This window comes from Ochotona princeps, chromosome 1 (genome assembly GCF_030435755.1).
Source record: "Ochotona princeps isolate mOchPri1 chromosome 1, mOchPri1.hap1, whole genome shotgun sequence".
NCBI lineage: Eukaryota > Metazoa > Chordata > Mammalia > Lagomorpha > Ochotonidae > Ochotona > Ochotona princeps.
In genome coordinates, this window is record NC_080832.1 from 78,806,102 (window position 1) to 78,827,270 (window position 21,169).

Genomic DNA, 21,169 nt, shown 5'->3' on the forward strand with positions numbered 1-21,169 from the left:
TTTCCTGGTTCTTGCGCTCACCTACAGGGACTGTGTACAGACAGAGGAGTTCCCCAGGCTCCTCCACCAGAACCCCTCACTGTACCAGATGGGCCAGCCCTACTTAGTCCACTTCCTGTCCTAGCAGTAACAGTGGCCTTTCCTGACTGGCCTTCAACCCAATCTGGTTCTTACTGTTGGATGTTTCAGCCCAGCCAAGTCTCGTCCATACCCAGACACGGCTCACACATGGCTCAATAGGGGCAGCAACCTAACCTCGTCTATCCTACTTCTACTGTGGTTCTGCAGAGCACCAGATGGTGCTGGAGTCTCGCCCAGCTCGGTGCTCCCAGTCCCAGTCCACACTTGTGCCAAGGGAGACTGCAGCCATATTCAGACCAGAATGCAGCGGCCCCACTCAGGCCCCTACAGTTACCAATGGAAACCCCAACCCAGCGAGGGTGTACTCTCATAGCTCCCCAACCAGGCCTATACCCTGCCGAAGATTACGCTCTTGCCAGTGGTTGCTCTGACCCAGTTGGCTTAGCCCCTCACCTGTCTCAGCCTTTGCCTTTGTTGCTGTGGCCTAGTATCCCTGGCTCATGTAGACCAATTGGTGTAAGAGCCAGCTTGGCATGACCTGTGCTCCATCCTGATTTTTGTTCTTTCTTTTGAGTTGAGGTTTGCTTGGCCCTGCCTAGTCCCTCTTCCCTCCCCCACTTCTAGTTGCAGCTTTGCCCACCGCACATCCTATTTCAGGATGCACATTTGGGTGCTGCTGCCTTGACCTGCCCAGACTGTTGTCAGGTTAAAAATGTCTTGACCCTGCCAAGTGTGACCCATCCCCTATTCCACCACTCAGTCAGGTACTGGTCCCTATCCCTGCCAGACAGGCCCCCAGCCTTAGCTTTTGTGTAGACTGGTGTGTAGCAGTCAGTGATGCTCTATGCTAACAGCCCATCTCAGGATTCCCATATGGGCTGGTGAATCAGCCTGGCCCAAATAGCTCTTATGGACTCTCCCTCCAAATCACCAGATCTCAATCCCCACCCTTGCAAGCAAGTTCTATGACCTGGTTGCTGGGAATCACCCAGAATTCATCCCTCATTTACACTCAACTGGCCTTATCCCTGGATGTCCCTAGGCAGCAATTACATACCCTAAAAACCATAATGCTCTCTGCCAGGTGGCCAGCAGGCTGGGGATCGCACCCAATGGGTACACTGGCACCCAAAGCCTAGAACTGGGTCGCCATGTGGCAGCAGTGTCCTTGGGCTGTGTCCCCAAGCATTGGGTCCGGCCTGGCTGGCCCACCCTTCACAGCTGCCACACTGCAAAGGGCTCCTGTCGCCCCCTGCCTCCTGGCCGAATACTGCCCAGACTCTGCCTGCCACAAGATGATGGCGGCAGGGCAGAGTCAGGGGCTTAATCCAATTCCCAAGATTCCTCATGGTGTACTTACCCTGAGGGAAGCACTCTCAGGCCTGGAGATGTCTGGAACTCACCACATGGCGACGGTGTCCTTGGGCTGAGTCCCAAGCATTGGCTCCAACCTGGCTCGTACACTCTTTGTAGCTGCCACACTGCCAAAGGGCTCTTGTTGCCCCAGCTTCCTGGCCGAACGAGGTATTTTTCTCTTAAGGAGGATAAAAAGTCAAGTGGTCCTGTATGAGTGTTGTATGTCAACATCAATGCTAGAAAAGGAGGAGGGGTTAAAATGCACCATGTTCCTCTCTCCCTTTGAGTTTGTATTTCTTGTCCTTTCTGAAACGCCCTTGGCCTTCCTTTTCTTATGAATTATGTGAAGCCTTCCCACACATACTGTAGCCTTCTCAAAGAGGGCTTCTCTAACTTCTAATTCAATTTCCTATCTCAGGTTTTTTGTTTACTTGACCTCGAAAGGTCAGGAGTCATTAACCACAGGTTCTTTGGTTCTTGGGCTCAAAAATTAGGTTAATGAATAAGTCGTTTAATGGTGACTAAGTGTTCTTTGCATTTTATTTGTTTTACATAGGCCTGAATCAGGTTTTAAGTCAGCAGGCAAACCAGGAGATCAGCCCACTGGACAGCATGATTCAAAGACTGCAACAAGAGCAAGACTTGAGACGTTCTGGCGAAGCAAGTGTCAATAATACCAGCCGTTTACAAAGAAGTAAGTGGGGGTTCTCTTTTAATTGGAATAAATTTTAAAACTTGAAATAACATAAGCCTCTGGACAGAATCGATGAAACAAATTACAGTATTTACATAAAATGAAATATTAGGGTGCCTGATGCTCACTTTGAAGAATATTTAATATTAGGTAATGTTCATAGTGTGAAATTTCAAAATTTATATAATTTAAAATTTTTCAGAAAGTTAGTTTATTTGGAAGTCTAATAAAAAGAAAAATTACAATAAAGTTATGAATTATAAATACCCTTGGGTTTGATTTTGCTTATTAAGAGGGTCTCCAAAAAAATACTTCAGAATTCTTTTGAAAAGATTTTTTAAAAGATTTGTTTGAAAACATTAGAGGGGGAGATGCTGAGATCTTCCACCTGCTGGTTAGGTTAAGGTCAGTATGAAACCAAAAGCCTGTAACTCCATCCGAGTCTGAAGTTTGCTTTGTGGGTGATAGGGTCCCAAGCACTTGGGTCATTTTCTGCCTTTTTCCCTGTCTCATTGGCAAGGGGCTAGATGGGAGGCGAAGCAGGCTGAGCTCAAACTATTGCTGTTGTAAGATGTTTGAATTGCAGGTAACAGCTTTACCTGCCATGCTATAATGTCGGCCATCTTTTATCTTTCAGGTCTAATAGTTTGTAGTTATTTTTATTGACTTTTAACTGAATAATCAGGTTTGTTATGTGTAATCTAGCTATTGATTTCATAATTATTTGCTGCAATATTAAGTTTCAGGCAGAATATAATACTGTGTAATTTTTTTTCTGTTATGAACTAATGCGGAAAGTGTCTCTATATAGAACCTACTGTGCTAATTTTTTCACTTAGGCTCCCTAAGTTCTACCTCAGAGGTTCACTCACCACCAAATATAGGATTGAGGCGTAGTGGACAAATTGAAGGTGTGCGGCAAATGCACAGCAATGCACCAAGAAGTGAAATAGCCACAGAGCGGGATCTTGTAGCTTGGAGTCGAAGGGTAGTAGTACCTGAGCTGTCAGCTGGTGTAGCCAGGTAAGAGAAATTATGAGCTCTTAAGTATCATAATTGCTTGTTTTCATCTTGAATTAATATTTTCAAACTTTTTCAGGTTTATAATTTCTCTTTAAAAGCCTGACATTTTAAAATATTCCTGATTATAGAGGAATTAAATTTCTAAACGTGTGCTTGTAGAGTGATTCTTATACATGATCAGAGATGGAATATGTTAAGCTGAGTAGGGGAAAGTTGTAAATTTGGATTGACTGAATCAGAGGTTATACTGGCATTTAAATTTCAGTTTGTCCCATTTATGTCTTAAAACACATTTTATAAGGTTTGTCATGATTAAGTTTTTACTTGCGTTTTTTATTCATCATTCATATCACAGAAGCCCAATGGAAATATATTTTATTGGTGAACATATAAATACTTTCTGTATATTAAAATGTATTTTTAACTTAATACATATGTGAATTTATAAGTATTTATTTGGTGTAATCCTATCTTTACAGTCCTTGAATGAGACTTTGTGTTTATTTATTGCTTTATTCTTTGTTTTTTAAAGATTTATTTATTTTATTACAAAGTCAGATATACACAGAGGAGGAGAGACAGAGAGGAAGATATTCCATCTGATGATTCACTCCCCAAGTGAGCTGCAACGGCCGGTGCTGCGCCGATCCAAAGCCGGGAACCAGGAACCTCTTCCAGGTCTCCCACATGGGTACAGGGTCCCAAGGCTTTGGGCCGTCCTTGACTGCTTTCCCAGGCCACGAGCAGGGAGCTGGATGGGAAGTGGAGCTACCGGGACTAGAACCGGCGCCCATATGGGATCCTGGTGCATTCAAGGCGAGGACTTTAGCCGCTAGGCCACGCCGCTGGGCCCTATTGCTTTATTATTGAAGATTTTACTTATTTAAAGGATGAGTCAGAGAGAAACGGAAATAGAGCGAGCTGCATTTGCTAGTTCACTCCCCCAATGACTGCTGTGGCCAGGCTGGTCCAGCTTGAAGCCAGTAGTCTGGAGCTCCATCTTGATTCCTCCTGAATGTGTGACATGAGCCCAGTTAGTACTTGGCTTATCTTGCACTGCTTTCCCAGGTACATCACAGGGAACTGCTTTGGCTGAAGAGTTGAGACTATGATATAGGATGGGAGAGTTGCAAGTGTCATCTTAACCTATTGCACCACAGCACTAATCTTGTTTCTTCATTTGTAAAATATTTATGAATGAGATCCATGTGATCTTAATGAATAATACTGATGTACACTATAATAAAAGTATGACAATCAAAATGTGAATTTTACATATTATAATTAAATAATTACTATATATATTTAGAATATATTTTCATCTTAGTCTTTATGTATTTTTAGGTGAAATGCTATGGAGTTTGTTTTGGGATTTAGAATTCAAAATACTCCTAAGCTGTAAATTTGAGTAAGACTTTATCTTGAATGTATGCAGATTTCCTTCATTTAAAAAAAAACTCTAATCAGTATTTTTAGTTGGGTTCCTGTCCGCTTTGTAGTTCTAATGTTAAGGCTGAGGGTGTATCTAATGAGTAATATCTATCTTCTGAATAATAATGTTAATAATAGGATGCAGAAAATCAAAGTGAATTTTTGTTTAGTAATATGCTTGCCAATATTGTGACTTTTATCTGTATGAAAGTATGTTTCCAAATACTAAACATTTCAAAACAGGTAGCACTGGGCCTGGCAGTGTTTCTGCCCATTTGGGAGAATACACAATAGCATGGAACTTGGCCATTTTAAGCTGGTGTTTCTTCTAGAACACATCAATTGATGAGCTTCTTCCTTCTTACCTAGAGGAAGTAAACGAGGAGTGATTGTGATTAGTAAGAAGATGCTCATTTCTTCTTTCCTAGAGAAGAATGAGGAGTGGTTGAGGTTTCTGCTCAGGACATGGAGAGAAACTTGAGGAATAAGGAGGATCTGTTTCTCCAAATGATTTTCATCTTTATATCCTCTGGTTTAACCATTAAGACTGTAGCCAAGCAGAGTTGTAGCTGTCACTTTGAATATTATTCTTGCTTTACCTTCTTAAGGCTTTGTTCTAAATACTTAGTATTCTTCCTTTGGGAATCTTTCTGGGATACTTATGTTAGGTAATTTAAAATTTCCCTCTAAAAGCTGTGAAACATGAATTACAGTTACATCCAATCAAGATGATCAACATCTCTATCCATTTAGGGAAATGTGTATTAAAACCACAATGAAATATTACTACATACCTATCAAAATAGCTGACTTAAAAGATTATGGAAGATAGTTTACACACTCCTGATCGGAAGTAAAATGAAATAGCTGTTGTGCAAGGGTTCTGAACTTTGTTAAATACCTAAATATACAGTTGCAGCTATGACCTAGAACTTGTACTCTTGCAGTTTTTCTCAAAAGAATAAAAACTTACACACAGATGTAATGCAGCTTTAAGTTCTAATTTTGTTTGTGTTTATTTATTTGGAAGAGGGAGACAGAAAGATCTTCCTCTGCTAGTTAAGTCACCAAATATGTGCAGCACCTATGAGTGGCCATGCTGAAGCTAGATCTATCTGGGATTCCTAAATAACCAGCAGGAAACCAAGTAGTACCACAGGCATCATTTGCTGTCTTGGAGGGTGTCTGATTAGGAAGCTAGATCAGAAATGTGAAGGTGTTATTGAGTGTTAACCTCATTATGGGATGTGTGTCCCATGCAGCAGCTTAACTTGCTGCAACCCACATATTATCTGTCCCAAGGCAACTTTAATAGTGAAAAGTCAGTTGTCCTTCAGTGTGCATGGTTAAACAGTGGTGGAAGTGGTTCCTATTTCTCTGCAAGAAATAGAAACAAAGTTGGATGAATCTTAAGGGAATTACGTTAAGTGAGAAAAATACATGAATAGTGACATTTGTGATTCCATTTATGGAATCCTTTTGAGATAAAAATAGAAATGAAAAACAGTTTTGTTTGCTAAGATTGGGGAAAGGTTGAGTTGAAATTAAAAAAAAAAAAAGGTAAGTATGAAACAAAGACACCACAGGTACCTTTGTGTGCTGTAATAGTCCATGTACAAGTGGTAGTTTTGCAAAGAGCGCCCTTCTACCCTCTCATTGTCCTATCAAAATGTACACAGGTTCCGACAACTGAAGTAAACTGAGAAAGTAAACTTAGTCAATTTTATTATTGTGAACATCTAATTTTGCAAAGTGTTATCATTTGGAGTAACTGGATATAAGAAACATGTGACCCAATATAATAACAACAAAGCAAGTTCAAGGCCATTCTTTCCATGTTTAAATTCATTTATACGTTCTGTTCAGAAGCATGACTAAGCCAAATGAACAGTTAAGTAAAATGCAGTTAAGTAAAATGATAACATTACTATATTTCTAGTAATATATCATTAATGTATAGGTGCTGTGACTTTGAATATCAGTACCTTTCTCATTGTGATGTCTTGTAAAGAGATTACCTTTTCAATTCAAAAACTTTTTTTTAGAATTAAAGTTTGAAATTAGCGCTTCTCAGCTTCTTTTCAGTCTGGATGCTTGGATAGAATGACTTTAAAGTTTTGTTTGTTTTAGTAGTTAAAGCCTGCTAGATTTTTCTCCCGTCGCCTCAGGAATCAGTCATTATTATCAAAGCACAACCTCTGCACTCAACCCAACTGTAAAAAAAAAAAAATTAACTTCTTACACTGGGAGTATTAATGTGTGTAGGAGTAATAGTTGCCAGGAACTCATACTTTTTTTGCCAGAGATTATAGCAGAACAATAATGCCAAGTTCAAGTGGACAGAGTTGTATGTTTCTTGTATTCCAGTGATATAATGCCTGATGTCCCTAGCCCAAAGCATGTGAATATAAACTCAAATCTTTACCACATGCTTTTAGTTTGAAAAGAAAGGAATGGCATTACTTTCTTGATGTGTAATATTCCCTTTGGGAAAAATCAGCTTTAAAATGAAAGATTAGCATGTATAATTTCTAATATTCTCTTTTCAGTAGGCAAGAGGAATGGAGAACCGCAAAGGGAGAGGAAGAAATAAAGACATACAGATCAGAAGAGAAAAGAAAACACTTAACTGTTCCAAAAGAGAACAAAATACCCATTATTTCAAAGGTAAATATTAATTACTGTGTTGGGTTTGACATTAGCATAGTAGGCATGACCATTTAGGTCCCATTTACAAAGAAAAGTATCAATATTATAAATAAGATAATTAATTCAATAAAATTATTGTAGATAATTCTTTGTTGCCTTTGGGTTGTCTGTGATTTACAATTTAAAGATGTAGTTCTAAATTCCCTGCCTCCTAGCATACCTTTTCTACAAATGTCAATTCTTTTATATTCATTAAATGTATTAAATTGTCTCATAAACCTAAGAACTTTTTTAGTTGTACCGTTGGTTGCCCACTGTAAAACTTTTTTATTTTCACCTATTATTCTAGATAATCAAATCAGTTAATGTGGCTTTAAAAGATAGTTCTGAGGCACACAAACCTGCTTTGCCCTCAGGAAGGCGGGGGACCAGAGTGAAGACTCAATGGGGCTGTGAATGAGGGGTGGGTGAGGCCAAGAGAGGTGCATCCCCACCCCCACTGCTGTGGGGCCCTCAGCCCATGCCTGGTTCTGGCCCAAAAATAGAGTTTTTACTTTCTACATGGGAAAATTGAATTATCCCTATTAGTTTATTATTGTTGTTATTATTTGTTTTAATTTTATTGGAAAGGCAGATTTACAGAGAGGAAGAAAGTTCTTCCATCCACTGGTTCACTCCCCAAGTAGCTGCAGTGGCTGGAGCTAAGCCAATCTGAAGCCAACAGCCAGGAGCTGTTTCTGTGTCTTCCATGCCAGTGCAAGATCCCGAGGCTTTTGGCCATCTTCTGCTTTCCCAGGCCACAAGCAGAGAGCTGGATGGGAAGGGGAGAGGCCTGAATACGAACCAGCACCCATACAGGATCCCAGTGGATGCAAGGCAAGGATTTAGCCACTGAGCCATCATGTCAAGCCCTCCTATTTTATCCCATTTCTCTGAAATAACTTGAATCTAGTGGATCTCAGTAAGGTACACCCTAATCAGCTGTGGTTTTTACTCAATGAAGAAAATCACAATATCCACTTGTTTCTTTCTGTTTTCTTTGAAAGCGCTATAGCCATAGAAACTATAACAAATTTTTTGTCTGGTATAAACAATCATTTAAGTAATGATATAAACAAAGGAAAAAGTAACTCATCTTCTGACCTAATTTACAGTAGCTTAAGTAGGTATTTTTTTCCCCATGTAAAAGCCTGGGTAGGTATTTCAAGCCTGGGTGGTGCTCTTACTGTTAAAGACTAAAGCTCTTTTACTTCTCTAATCCCCCTAGATTTGACCTCATGCCTGAAGATGTCAGTGTCCTCATATACGTTTGCAGGATTTGGCAAGTGTTTTGGCTCAGTGTGTTAAACCATTGCTTGGGACTCTGGCATCCCATACCAGACTCCTGGCTGTCTGCTTGTGATAACAGCTTCTTACTAAAGAGCCAGGGAAGAAACAGATAATGGTTGAAGTACTTGGGTCCTGCCTTCTATGTGGGAGACCCAGATGGGGTTCCAGGCTCCTGGTTTCAGCGTTGACTAGCCCTGGCTGTCTTAGACGTTTGAGGAGTGAACAAACAGATAAAAGATGCGCAACTCAGTCCCTGTATTTGTCCCTCTGTTTTTTAAACCATACTTTTTTTTTTCAATATGCACAGTGGAGGTTGAGTCAAAGAAAAAGATGCAAATGCAGCATATGTTCTCAGGAAGGTTATTTAATTGATATTGTACTGCAAAATTTTACCACACATTCCACTGGCCAAAACACACTCGAGTTAGGCCAAAAAGGCATTTTTTTTTTCTTTTTTGGTGGTAAAGAAAATTGATTTTGGTTGACAACTTGCTATGATCTTGATAATCAATTTTTTTCCATTGGATTATTTATCAAAACATTAAGAATATTTACCTTTTCTGACTTGGAACTTAAGTGTCAGGCTCAGGAAAAAGCTATATAAAATAAACAGATAACAGTTTTTTAATGCCATAGATTTGAGTAGATAAAAATATTTGTTAAATGAAGAAATGATATGTTCTTTACAGTGATTCAAAGATTTTGACATTATAAGTGAGCCTCATTTCGTTTTCATACTTGTTTCTCAAAATTTTTATGAAATCATGAGATTCTTTAATAATTCTCTTTTTTAAGTTTTTATTTGAAAGACATTGAGACATTTTCCTTCTTCTGTTTTGCTCTACAAATGCCTTCAAAAAGCAGAGCTGAACCAGAATAAAGCTAGGCGTCTGGAACTCAATCCTCATCTCTTATGCGGATTGTGTAAACCCAAATATTTTGGCTATTAAATGTTTCCACTTAGGGTATTAGGAAGAAGCTGAATTGGAAGTTGTGCCAGAACCCAGGCACCCTGATATGTTAGTATCTTAAGTGGCACGTTAACTACTTTGCCAATTTAGTGTTTTCCTTTTATTTTCTATATTCTCATGTTTTATTGTAGTATGTCCAAGTGGAGATTTTTCTTTCATTTTTTCTACTCTGAATCCTGGCTTTGTTTTGGTTTAAGCTTTGCGTGATTGTTAGCCTGTGTTTTGTTTTTCAGATCACAAAAACATATTTCAATTTATGTGAACAGCCTGCTGTGATTTTTTACTTCAAATTTGTACAGGTTATGTTTTATGTCAAGGATTTCTAATTGATTCTTATAATTACTGAAGACTCTAAATCAGTGATTATTAATTGAGATTGCTAAGGTTTTTCCCCGGTTTAAATTCTTGTTTTTGTTATCTATGTCATTATGTTGAACTTTGTCAATTATTTTGTGATTACTAGTTTATTCTCAGCTGTTGTAGAAGCTCTTTTTCACATGATTCCCCAGCAGAAGAAAGCTGCGTGATGTTATAGCGGTGTGATAGCTGTGTGATGACCATCTTGGTTTCTAGTTTATCTGAGCTTCAATCAGCAAATGAATTTCAATATGTTATTATATGCTATTGTAAGATTCAGTTTCATGTAATATGAAAATATCTTGGTGTTAAAGCACATTTAAGTGGCAACAAAAATGAGTGAGTTTTTTAAGACAAAGGTTCCAACTTTTAAATTGAGAGGCCTAAATCTTTAGGTATCCTGTTAATTTGCTTTTTTGTAGAATCATGCTCATGAACATTTATTAGATCTTGGAGAATCCAAAAAACAACAGACTAATCAGCATAATTATCGTACAAGATCTGCCCTGGAAGAGACTCCAAGACCCTCAGAAGAGGTTGAAAATGGCACTAGTTCATCTGATGTAAGATTTTGCCATTTTCATACATTTCTGTTTCCTGGTTTACTTATTTATTTTTTAATATGACTTTATTATGTGCTTTCATTGATACAAATGAGTTTAGACATGTGTTACAGGTCTTATTCTTTTTTCTTTCTTTTTTTTTTTTAATTCAAATAATACAGTTCCATAGGCTCTGGGATTTCACTCCCCCCTTTTGCAAGTCCCCTCTCTCCCTTATTATTACAATAGTAAAGTGCTTCAGAACACATGCAGAAATTTATAATTCTGCTATTTAAGTGTATATTCACATTGTAGCCATGCTTCCTGCATCTTATTGTCAAAATATGCTCAACAATTTCCTTGGGAGTCCATATCCGATCTGGAGAAGACATGCACACTGCCATGCATCTTCCCATCTTGATGTGATGGTCTCTGTTGTATGTGTCTTCCTGTGGATGACTATGTATGTGCATGTTTACCCATCTATCTGTTGATCTTTTATTTTGCATGACATTTGCCTTTTATCAGAGAGAATATATGACATTTGTGCTTTGGGGATTGACTTACTTCACTGAGCATAATGCTCTGTAGTTGAGACCATTTTGTTGCAAATGGTAGGATTTCATGGCTGAGAAGTATTTCATGGATTAGCTATAGTACAGTTTTTTTATCCTCTCCTCTTTTGACAAGGTCTTATAATTCTACTGTGACCTTCCTCTGTTTACTGGAAACCTATTTTCATGCAAAGTGTGCATGTTCATAATCTCAAGTGTACAAGACAAAGGCATATGTGCAGATATATTTTCTCAAATATAAGGGTTAAAATGGAAGCTTTTTTACTATAAATCTAGACGTTTACAAAGATACTGTGATGCTGTAGTGTAGTTTAATTACAACAAATATATATTTAGCATGTTCATTTAGCTTTTTAAGCTCTGTACCATTTTTTAGTATTCTCAATGTAATTTTAAATGCTCCTCATCCAAAATTAATTCCATAAATATTGTTTTCCCTATTAAATGGGTTTTTTTTTTCTTGGTTTTTTTTTTTTGTTTGTTTGTTTGTTTCATCAAAGGCAGTGGTTTTGCAATCACATTGCATTCTCGTCTGTGGCACTTCATTCCATATTGTTCCTGTCTTAACCCTTGTCATCCCTACTCTTCCCTCCCAACTTTCAGGTCATAAATTGAGTCATACTAGATTCTCACTACCACACAGTGTTGAAGCTGAAATACATTTTGCAATGTTAACATGTTTGTGAGATGTCCCTAAGTATTTTTAGACAAAGCAGTATTAACTCAAAATTTTAACCACAATTTATAAGTTAGATTTTAACAGCTTTAGGCCCTAATAAATCTAGGTCAAAATGCTGTGTTCATTCTGGCAAAAAAAATTAACATATACTGATTGTGTGAATCACATGACAGTTTGTAGATATAAAACAGTACTTCATAAAGTTCATGTAAATGTAGTGAACAGATTACACCTATTTTGATGCCAAAAATTCTTGACACTTCTGCATGGTTTCTTCATACTACACATTTTCCATGAACTTCTTTTAATTCAATTATTGCATGTTTATATGTAGTTTAATTATTTCTCTTCAACCTCTGAAAGTAGTTACATGAATTGCAAAAAGAGTAAATTGAGAACAAATATCTTTGACACAACTTAACGGAAAGAATCCTGGTGGGTTTTTTTTTTTTTTTTTGATGTATTTTGTGCTCTATCATTTTGTGTTTAGAGCATGGAAATAATTATTTTCTCCACCTTTTGGGAGGCAAAGTAAAAAATGGGAATAATTCTATCTTTGTATATTTCAGTTATGTTGAGCAGAGATTAAATATGCTAGGTGAAGTACATACTGGTTTTATTTTTCAGAACTCTGAAGTCATGATTAAATCTTCATTAAGACATCAAAATGAGAAAACTTTTCCAAATGCATAATTTTGTTCAAATGGCAAGGAATGCATCTCATTAACCTTGAGAGATCCTCTGTGTCCAGCAAGAATAATTCTACCATTCTTGCAGAAAGTTCAGTGGGCTTTTGCTTGATTTTACTTAGGTTCAAATTAAGCCTTGTTGCTTATTAGTTGTGTTACCGTGACCAAATTTCTTACCTTTCTTATGCTTTTGTTTCTCTCAACTACCTTAGTGTATCCAACAGAGTTTTGGTGAGATGAAGTGCTTAGAATAGCTCTGACATAAAATAAAAGCTTAATAAATAAATGAGAGGCTGTTATAATTGAGATATAAAGCTTATTTTACAAGAAAGAAGTGCAAGATTTCATAACCAACAACTCCATCTTCTTTGAAGAAGATGTGCTGAAAAATATCCTACATTGAATCGTGAATATTCACGATTATTGAATATTGAATGCACACATGTTTGTGTGTTATTTAATCCTGTAATATTTAGGTAAAACAAGACCAGAGGTAGAATATCATTCTCTGTATTATATATGATATTTGATGATATATATATCATATTGCATATGATATAGTTATTTGAATAGTAATGAAAAGTAAAACATCAATATGTCTAGTTTAGGCAATTCAAAAAACTACAGAAAACAAAGTTTGGTTTGAAAAAAAGATCTAGGAAAGGGCAGGCATTTGGAGCAGTAGTTAAGACCCCGCTGGCCATGTTGGTGTCCCATATCAGAACATCTGGTGGAAATTCCATTTTTGCCTGTAATTCAGCTTCCTGCTAATGATGCCCAGGAAGCAACAGGTGATTGCTCGAATGTTCTGGTTTCTGTCCATGCAAAATGGGAGACCCTCAGTGAGTTCTTGGTGTGGCCCAGCCCTAGCTTTTAGGGGTACTTGGGGAGTGAATCAGAGGACCGGAGATGTTTGTCTCTGTCTGTTTGTTGTATCTCTTTGGCTTTAAAATAAATGAAAAATAAATAAATAAATTGTAAGGCCCAAGAAATAAAAATTAATTTTAGTATATACTATAGCTCTTGTCATTCAATTTAGAAAATAAAAGGTTTTAAAAATGTTTACCATCTGAGAAATTATTCTGAATCTAATATCTAATCTAATTAATCTAATTTAAGTATACCTTTAAATGTTTAAACCACTTTATGTATAAAAATACAAAAACTATGTTCCATAACTAATTCAAGCAAGACTTTCTCTCTGTCCCTGGTAATATGTAATTGATAACTTCTGTAAGCCATAGAATATTATTTTCTAAAACTGCAAATTAAAGTATGTATGCAATTTCTCTTAGGAAGGTGAAGTAGTTGCTGTCAGTGGTGGAACATCTGAAGAAGAAGAGAGAGCATGGCACAGTGACGGTAGTTCTAGGTACGTGAAGGCATTTTTACTCTCTAAATGCTATATAAAATGTTTAGAGAGACTAAAATTCCTTTTTTTAACCAGCACATTTCAAAGTCTTACTGGGCTTAAAGTTCAGAGATTCTTTTAATTACACAAAATTTAGGAGATTTTCTTCATAAGTTTTTTTCTGATTTTTGTTTGTTTGTTTGTTTTGGTAATTGCAGTTGGATCTGCAAAGTAATGCTTTGTTTCCTTTCTTGGAATTCTGCTTTCTCAGTGCTATTATTTATGGTACTGAATCACCAACTAGTTTCATGATTTACTTGGAGAAATATGTATGCATAAAGTTATGAAAAGTAATCTGTTGAAGAACTGACTGTACATAATTTAATATATGAAATGCTGCTAGTAATATTGTCTTTTAGCAGAATGTAGGCCATGTACTTACCATGCGAGTGAGAATTTCTTTAGCTCTTTATATTGGTGATCCAGATTTTTGTTTTTAAGGCTTATTTATTTGCAAGACCTAGTTTATTGAAATAGTTTATTTGAGAGGCAGAGAGATACACAGAGATCGTCTATCTGCTGATTCACTATACAAATGATTACAAAAAACAGGAGTCTGGGAATCCCATCCAGGTCTCCTACATAAGTGACCATCATCCAGTAAAGGTTACCTTTCTTTTAAGATGTATTTGTTTGATTGAAGGGAAGAGTTGTAGAGGGAGACATATGTAGTACATACACACACAGATATAGAATGAGGTCTCTTCCACGTTCTTATTCACTTCCCAAATGGCGGCAGTGGCTGGGGCTGGGCCATACAAAAGCCATGAATCTATCTGAGTTGACAAGTGGATGGCAGGAGCCTAAGAAGTTACATCATCCTCCATTGTTGCCCCAGGTCAGTAGCAGGCACCTGAACTAGAAATGGAGCGGCTGGTACACATAAGCTCAGAGTGGTGGTCAAGTGGGATGCAGGGCTGCAGATTGCAGCTTAACCTGCTGATGTCCTTAAATGACCTCACAAGGACTTAGTAGCAAGGAGAATAGACTTTGGGAGTGATGTATTGATTTAACCCTTATGTTCCCTACCTCAGTAGCTCTAAAAATAATAGTACCAAATGTGATTTTTCCAGGATATAGGGTTCTTATTCCCACAGTATTGATTCTTTTTTTCTTCAAGGTTTATTTTATTTTTATTGAAAAATCAGATATACAGAGAGGAGGAGAGAGAGAGGAAGTTCTTCCATCTGTTGATTCACTCCCTAAGTGGCCGCAATGGCCAGAGCTGCACTGATCCGAAGCCAGGTGGCTGGAGCCTGGAGCCTCCTCTAGGTCTCCCATGTGGGTGCAGGTTCCAAGGCTTTGGACTGTCCTCAACTGCTTTCCTAGACCACAAGCAAGGAGCTGGATGGAAAGTGGGGCCAGTGGGATTAGAACAGGTACCCACGTGGGTTCCTGGTGTGTGCAAGGTGAGGACTTTAGCTGGTAGGCTTCCGTGCCAGACCCAGTATGGATTCTTGACGCAAGTGCCTATGGTTATTTCTAATAGTTTTCTGTGTTTAAACAGAGCAGTGAAGGAAAAGCATTGGGGGAGATAGAAGGTCATAAGCCATGAGACAACATGTTGGTTTCTAAGATAGAAGAGTGGTAGGACTTCCTTGATTTTAGGCCATTGGGCTTGGGTGTGCACTTATGTCTGTACTTGCAGTAGAATAATTGCTAGTATTCTAGAGAGTGATGAATGTGAAATCTGCCAGATTATTACATTTGCAGCTGGCTTGGATGAGTGTAAATAAAATGCTTTTGAGTTGTAAATATAGCATATGAAAATAATTTTATATTTTAAGTAATTTCAAGTTTTGTTGAGGGAGGCCATACCAGACATTAGTTATTTGACTTTCTTCTTGGAAAGATGTTAGCTAAATTATATTGAAGAATGGAGGATGGGTGGTGATGGTTAAATAAAGCATCAAAATCAAAACTCTGTCTTTTCGTTCTGTTATCAGCAATATTTTTAGAGCCATGAGAACATGTATCAGTAAAATTAGACACATCATTCTACAGGAGAATGAAAAGGTGAAACAGGAGCTTCCTTTTGTCTCTCCTGGACTTGGAAAAGTTTTGAGATGGAAAATATACTTACTAACCAGATACAGTGTTGTTTAACCAGTGTATCCACCACGTAAAATAATGGATCAGACTGCATTTTCCATCACTGATAAGGCAGAAGAGAAAATCTCAGCAAGTGTGTTAAACATGCTTTGGTAAAATTTCCCCACACCAAAGCATAAGAATAACAAGAATGATAAAGATGAAACAGACAAGGATTCAACTAATTCAGATAAAATATATATTTAAAAATAGGATGGGCCCAGCACAATAGCCTGGTGGCTAAATCCTCAGCTTGTGTGCACCAGGATCTCATATGGACGCCAGTTCCTGTCCCGGCTGCTCCACTTCCCATCCAGCTTCCCACTTGTGGCCTGGGAAAGCGGTGGAGGACATCCCAGATCCTTGGGACACCCGAAGGAAGCTCCTGTCTTTGGATTGGCTCAGCTCCTGCCTGCTGTTGCAGCTACTTAGGGAGTGAGCCAGCGGGTGGGAGATCTTTCTCTTGTCTCTCCTCTCTGTAAATCTGCCTTTCCAATAAAAATAAATCTTAAAAAAAAATAGCAAGACAGATGTATACTTAATATTTTCAAAGCTTTATGGGGATAAGAGACTATTTCGTCTCTATGTAAATGTAAATGGTGATTTATATTTAATCCTTAAAATAGCAGATATGTTTAATCCTTAAAATAATTTTCCCTTTGTTTAGCCAAGTATGCTTCCTCTTTACAGTTTTTGGGAGGCAGAAAAGATGCCCTACATTTTGCTTCTGTCACAGCCTAAGTTACAGAGCATTTTTGTTACCTGCTTAAAGAATTTTAGCTCCACAGAATCTGATAGATTGTCTTACTGACATTTTCTCTACTTATTACCCACATACTTAGCATGAAGTAATCAACACTATTATTGATTTAACTGAAAAATTATAGCTTAAACACAATGTGAATTAATGAAGGCTTATCAGAGCAAACCTGTTTAACCCACTTAAGATTCCGATTTGCCTTGTGATCAGGTATGAAAAGTCCTGTGATTTTATTTTACTGCATGTGTTGGTCTCCCTAACTCTATTTTCAGCAATGTCAATTAATAAGGATGGCTAAACATGAAAGCAATTATTAGTCTAGTAAACTGTGTTGTTAATGTAAGTTTTAATATAACATAATCCTTAAGGTTTAGAAATAAAGTTTCCTTATTTCTGAAATTCTATAAAATAAATAATGGTCCCGTGTACTAAACTAGAAAATAGATAAGAGTTCTTTTTTTCCCCAAAACGGCTCAATAAAGTGTACATATGTGAAAATGCACTGGAAGAAAATGGTAGACATGACTGGCTAAATGATAAAATCGTGTTTTTCTGAGACATGACATGCTTCAAATTAGGTACACATCTAATTTGTAGATAGCTAGAATAATTTCACGTAAATAGAATTTCTTCATATGCTAAGTCAAGGTTTCAAACCCAACTTTTCCAGTGGGTGTTAGTTACAGTTCTGATTTGTCGGAAAAAGAACATCAGTGCTGTTGCAGGGGAACTCTGTGTCGGAACTCCCAGCTACTCCTCTGAGAAGAGAGCTCCTGTCTCAGTGTGCACTGCCGTGCTTTACCAGGGCTGTTCTGCTGTTGAAAGAATTGAGTGAAGTGACAGTTTGCCATCCTACCTCTCCTTATTTTTATGTGTTTAATGTACACTACACTCATACAAGGTACTTAAATTTGTGTTTTGGTTTCTTACTTAAACCTGTCTTCTAATTTATCCTCATTTTATTTTTGATATATTAAGTAAAGCCTGTAAACCTTTAAAAAAAAAAAAAACCTTTTGAGCGTTAGTTGGAAGAGAAATATTTTTTAGTTCATTAAACAAAATCTTGAAAATTTTACAATTACTTCTCTCCTTCTAGTGACTACTCTAGTGATTACTCTGACTGGACAGCAGATGCAGGAATAAATTTGCAACCACCAAAGAAAGTTCCTAAGCATAAAACCAAGAAAGCAGAAAGCAGTTCCGATGAAGAAGAGGAATCTGAAAATAAGAAGCAAAAACAGATTAAAAAGGAAAGGAAAAAAATAAATGAGGAAAAAGATGGACCAACATCACCAAAGAAAAAGAAACCCAAAGAAAGAAAACAGAAGGTTGATTTTTTTCTAAATTATCAATTTAGTATTTTCTATGAAAGTTACTTATAGCTAACTTCTTTTGTTTTTTTAATGTTTGTTTTGTTTTTAAAAATGTGCTTGTTCTTTTGCAGGAAAGGTAGAGTGATGGGGGGAGGTTGGCGAAAGAGAGAAAGACTGCCTGTCCCCTGGGTCACCCCCTAAATGGCTGCAGTTGCAAGGGTTGAGCTGCAGGGTCTCCTTTACCACTAGCCAAACCAGTTAAGACTGCTCTGCTCAACTTTTGAGATTTACCAGTGACAAGTCACTGTGATAACAAAATTTACTTCACATGCTCCCCTTTTATTTGATAGTTGTCTACAGACAATACCAAGGAGCTCTTCAGGTAGTACCATATTTAACCTCACTGCTTGGCAAATTTTTGTTGAACTGTTGCTTTTCTGTGAAAAATTATTAAAACAGGATCTGCCCGCTTTTAAACATCAAGATTAGATAGTATACAGTATTTCCTTTAGTTTGATTTTTTTTTTCCCACAGACCTATCAGTAGATGTAACAGTAGATAGAGTTGTTCTTATGGCTTTGTTCTTGACCGATATCAAATAAAAATGATAACATTTTCCACTTTATGCATAAAGCAGTGGCTCAATCATTAAGTAAGTGATTGAATTAGTAGCTGCATGTGTGGAGAAATGGATACCTTTTCCATGACTAAATATACATATCAAGAGTTGTTAATAGGAAATACTGAAACATAGAATTCTTGAAAATAGTTACTCTAGCATTGAAACAATAAAATAGAATTCAGTAGCAAAGTAATAAAGTCATCTCAGGTGGTAGGTTACATCTTTAGGTTAAGTCATTATAAACTCTGGAAACCAGGCTAATATGTATCACATACTTAACCAAGTAACATGGTAGGTAAAAAGATAAGAGACATAGTATTTAATCTAAAAATGATATATGATTAACAAGATACCTAAATCTCCCAAAATGAAAATGGAGAAAATGCCATATAATATAAACATGATATATGTTTGTTTGTAACAATACATGTAATTGCTAGACTTTTAGAGGTAATAACACAACTTCAGAAGAGCATTTGCCTAGCAGTAAAGGCACTGGCAGGATTCCTGCAACTCCATGTTGAGATAGCTGAGGTTCCACTCTCCTGCTAATATGTTGCATGGGAAGCCGTTGTTATGAGTCAGTTGAGTTTTTTCCTTCTCCTACATGGGAAACTTCGATTGATTTTCCAGCTTCTGACTTCATCCTGACCTGGTCCTGGCTGTTACAGATCTGTGCAAAGTGAGCCAGTTGTTTGGCACTGTCTCCTTGCCTCTCATAAATGGTTACATGGACAGGTAGGGATGGTAGTGGAATCTTATGTTCGCTTATGTTGAGACTTCAGGGAAGGTTTCTCAAAACAAAGAAGATTTAAGCTGGACCTGGAAGCATTTCCAATGGATCACAAAGAAATCAATTACCTATACGTTTAAATTAAACAAATAACCTGAAATGATGAAACTGTGAAGTTGGATAGTTAGTGCATTTTACTCCTTTAATGTTTGTAAGCAGTAACTGACAAAGATCTACCGTAACTCTGGGTTATGAATAATAGCCCAGAATAATGGGTTATTATTCTGAATAATGATATTTCTCCATGCAATAATTTTTAGTGATACCAAAGCCTTATAATTATAACCGATATTTCCATTTAGTATGCAGTTTATCTGTACTCATGTAAGGATTATTGATTACAACACCCTCCTTATGAGATGCACTTACCTAGTATGATTAATGGCTCATATGTAAGATAGAATTATGATTTTTAAGCTTCCTTCCTTTCTTTTTATTGAAGGAAATCTTTTCTGAACAATCTTACTCAGTTCCTGAGTATTTAATGAAATTGGAGCTGCTATCAAAAATCACAGTGGAGATTCCAGGGTTATGTGAACAAACTGTAATGTACATAACATAGGACATACATAATTAGTATTTAAACATATGGCTATTTTTAAAGTATCTAACTTAATACTACAGCTCATTTCTAATGCATATAAAAGCTTACTTCATAAACTTTCTTCTCAAAGGTGCTCCATCCCAGCCTTCCACATCTCAGTAATGACAGCTCCATCTCTTATTTATTTAATACCTAAACTCTTGAAGTTTCCTTAATTCCACATTTTTTGTCTCATAACTCTCCAGCAGACTGGATGTGAATGTCATGGCCCTATCTTCTAAATATGTTTAGCATTTCACTGTTTTTAGTGCTTCCATTGTTATCACCCTAAATGTGAACCACCATGAGCTTCAGCTTGTATATATACTCCTCTTTGTCTTTCCATTTTTCCCCAGGGTATGTTTTTAAAGTAGGGGTTGATAAACTTCCTTTACGAAGATAATTACTCTGATGTTATACCCTGAATGCAGGCATTAACCACAAATAAATAAATGGGTTTCAATAACAATTTGTAAAGAATTGGTAGCTTGAACTCAGTGTTATTTGTAGTGTTTATTAATTTGTTTCAGTGCATTTAGAGTAAGCCTTTTACAATGTTAGTTGTATCATACCAAAGGCATTTACCCACCTCCCAAAGGTGAGAGTGTTTATGATATAGTTAAAGCAAAAAAAGGTAAAATTTACTTAATGAAAGGTAGCTTGATACCACATTACAACATTATGCCTTATAGTGAAATTGTGTTATTTCGTAGTATAATTTTTTAAAAGATTTATTTATTTTACTTCAGAGAGAGAGAGAGAGATCTTCTGTCCACTGGATCACTCCCCAAAAGATAACTATGGCCAAAATTAAAGCTGGAAGCCAGGAGTTTATTTTGTTAAACTACCATGTCAGAAATATTTTTAAATAAACAGTAAAATTCAGCTGTTACTGTACTAAACCAAAGCCTTTTTAATCAATTGCCCAAAATTTCTCTTGTTAGGAACAGTAATAGTTTTCAAAATCTGTTTTAGCCTACTGTGACCAAGAAACTTAAACAAAATTTTCTGAGACATGCACGTTTTTTAACCTTTTTAATCTGAGAGTTACACAGTAACTTAACAACAGTTGTTTAGAAAAAATAGGCCTTTTGTGTTTAAAAACTTAAGTTGAACCAAGAGTATGGAATAAGTACTTTGAGAAAGGAAAGGAACATTTTCAGTCTATATAGAAGTATAATGACTAGTGCGTAGAAATAATTAGTCTTCTGTTTCTTGTG

At 36.9% G+C, this 21,169-nt stretch overlaps 1 protein-coding gene across 3 annotated transcripts in view; it reads left to right on the forward strand.

The window, feature by feature from the left end:
• The window catches only part of PHIP (pleckstrin homology domain interacting protein), a 129,061-nt gene that overhangs the window by 66,087 nt on the left and 41,805 nt on the right, over nucleotides 1-21,169 (forward strand). For all 3 annotated transcript variants that reach the window (XM_058661242.1, XM_058661249.1, XM_058661244.1), the window contains 6 exons: nucleotides 1,994-2,131; nucleotides 2,971-3,154; nucleotides 7,135-7,252; nucleotides 10,314-10,454; nucleotides 13,672-13,748; nucleotides 17,735-17,966. In XM_058661242.1, the coding sequence (XP_058517225.1) occupies nucleotides 1,994-2,131; nucleotides 2,971-3,154; nucleotides 7,135-7,252; nucleotides 10,314-10,454; nucleotides 13,672-13,748; nucleotides 17,735-17,966 (890 nt within the window). The remainder of the gene's footprint in view (nucleotides 1-1,993; nucleotides 2,132-2,970; nucleotides 3,155-7,134; nucleotides 7,253-10,313; nucleotides 10,455-13,671; nucleotides 13,749-17,734; nucleotides 17,967-21,169) is intronic.